Below are 2081 nucleotides of genomic sequence, written 5' to 3' on the forward strand. Positions count from 1 at the left end.
GTCCTTGTCAGGATGATTTAAATGTTTTATTTTTTTTACATATATACCTTTAAATCCTTATATTCATAATGTTCATTCATATTTTGTATAAATAAAAAAGTTCCAACTCTGTTGAAAAGTATACATGCCAGTAAGATGTGTTCATTAAATTTTTTTTTTTACTTTTATTTTATTATTTCTTTTATTTATCATTATTTGTATTTTTATTCCTGGTTTTGTTTTTGAAAAACTGAAAGAAAAAAAAAAGTAAGCACATGAAGCCCTAATTTTTAGACCTATATCTGCTGAGTTAATATTTTTTATCGTATCTGAAATTGATTATTTTACAGTAATTTTACCACGCAGCAATACAGCAATGTCTGTTAAATATCCATATAATATGATATAGGCCTATACGAGGGTCAAAACTGTAGCCATGACTAAATAAAAAAAATAAAATACCAAAACAGTCTCACTTGTAGTGAAGCAGATTTATAATCCAATCCTTTGAGATTTAAAGCTTAAATCAAGGTATGCAGTTTATTTTCAGGCTTTACGCATTTTTTCATCTTCTTCAAATCATTTAGGCACAAATCCGACTTTTTAGTCCAAAGAGCAACGATGGTAAAGAAAATGAGCCTGAAGAACAAAAATAAAAACTTCATTCCTTCCATAACCTGCAGCAAAATTAAACATTTCAATAAATATCCAGTAAAACAAAACGTCTGAAAACGAGAAACAAAAACAGATGTTGGAACTCTGCAGGGAGGCGTCCATTTAGTCCCGCATGTTTAGTCTCTGATTTCTGTTTGCTCTGCAGCGTCCGAGTCCGAAGTGGAGCCTTCCTCTTCCTCCTCATCCTCCTCCTCGTTGTTTTCCTGAGGGGCGCCTCCATCCTGGCTGACGGCCACGGCTCCTTTTCTCTGAGGGAGGATGGAGAAGAAAGCCTCCTGCCAGCCGCCCTTCTCAAGATACGCCAAGATGATCTCAAAAACTGTAGAAACGAGAACGTCCGTAAAAAACAAACCCGGATCCTTTGGACTCCAGACACCCGGAAAAGTTCACTTCCAATCAACTTCTTATTTCTGAGGGCTGCAATATGTTCATTTCTTTAAATGTACTTAGTGGAAATAATAAAATATTTTTTATCACATTAACTCCTTAAAGATCAACTAGAAAACACTTAGTTATAAATTTGATAATATGTACAAAAAAATACATCACAAGTGAAAAAATGTCCAACATTTTTGTTGTTTATAGCATAAAATAATTCACTAAGATAACAGACGACCCAAAATTCCTCATTTGGTCACGTGACCCACTGAGGGATGCCGTGACGTCACTTTAGTCAGGAAGTAGTCATTTAACACAGCGAGTCAATATTAAAGGGAAGATTAGACTTCTTCAAACACACACATCAAATGTCGCTTGGGTCTGGTCACGAACCAGTTTTGCTGGATGCTTCTGCACCGTCGATCTGGAATTTCTAGGGACAGCAGTTTCCCGCCAAAGCCCTAGGGGGAGCCGATTAAAGAACTTGTGAGAACTTTAGCAGATGGTCACAAGAACTTTGTCGGCGCTGGCGGGAATTTTTATCTTTCAAAACAACAATGGTGCATCTCCAAGACATCAGGGTCATGGAGATCTAGAGTTGCTAGACATCGAAGAGGAACATGTCTAGAACACGTTAATGATGTTCGCAAAAAGACCGATTAACCTTTCGTCGTAGTTGTCCATTGTAGTTGTTGCTCGGTTTTTAAAAATGGCGCGCCCCGAATCGAGAAGGACGACCACACAGACAGCCGGAAAGGCATACAAAGGACCAATCACAGCTGCTTTTCGTTTGCGCTAATCCGCTTGAGGTCTTCGCGGGTTCGCGATGGCTCGACGCAAACCCTCGTCGGACACGATTTGACGGCTTCAGAAGCTATGCGTCAGAAACATAAATTGGCCTTTATTTACCTTTGTGACAGAGTTTTTATCCTTTTTATTTGAACTTTAAGCCCAGAGGCTCTTAGGAGCAAATCTGCCTGAAATTACACGTGAATTAAAGCAAGTCCAGCTTAGCCTCGTGAGACCATCCTGATCTCGCGAGCTTTCAA

General features: G+C 38.4%; 1 protein-coding gene across 1 annotated transcript in view; it reads right to left on the reverse strand.

Annotated features, from left to right (window-relative positions):
• Positions 1–552: 552 nt before the first annotated feature.
• The window catches only part of trmt10a (tRNA methyltransferase 10A), an 11426-nt gene continuing 9897 nt past the window's right edge, over positions 553–2081 (reverse strand). Inside the window, exons 6-7 of the mRNA XM_015402086.1 lie at positions 1653–1656; positions 553–973 (exon numbers count right to left, since the gene is read on the reverse strand). Coding sequence (XP_015257572.1) covers positions 771–973; positions 1653–1656 — 207 coding nt within the window. The 3' untranslated portion in view covers positions 553–770. The remainder of the gene's footprint in view (positions 974–1652; positions 1657–2081) is intronic.

Source organism: Cyprinodon variegatus, unplaced genomic scaffold (assembly GCF_000732505.1).
Source record: "Cyprinodon variegatus isolate N-32 unplaced genomic scaffold, C_variegatus-1.0 Scaffold1297, whole genome shotgun sequence".
Lineage (NCBI taxonomy): Eukaryota > Metazoa > Chordata > Actinopteri > Cyprinodontiformes > Cyprinodontidae > Cyprinodon > Cyprinodon variegatus.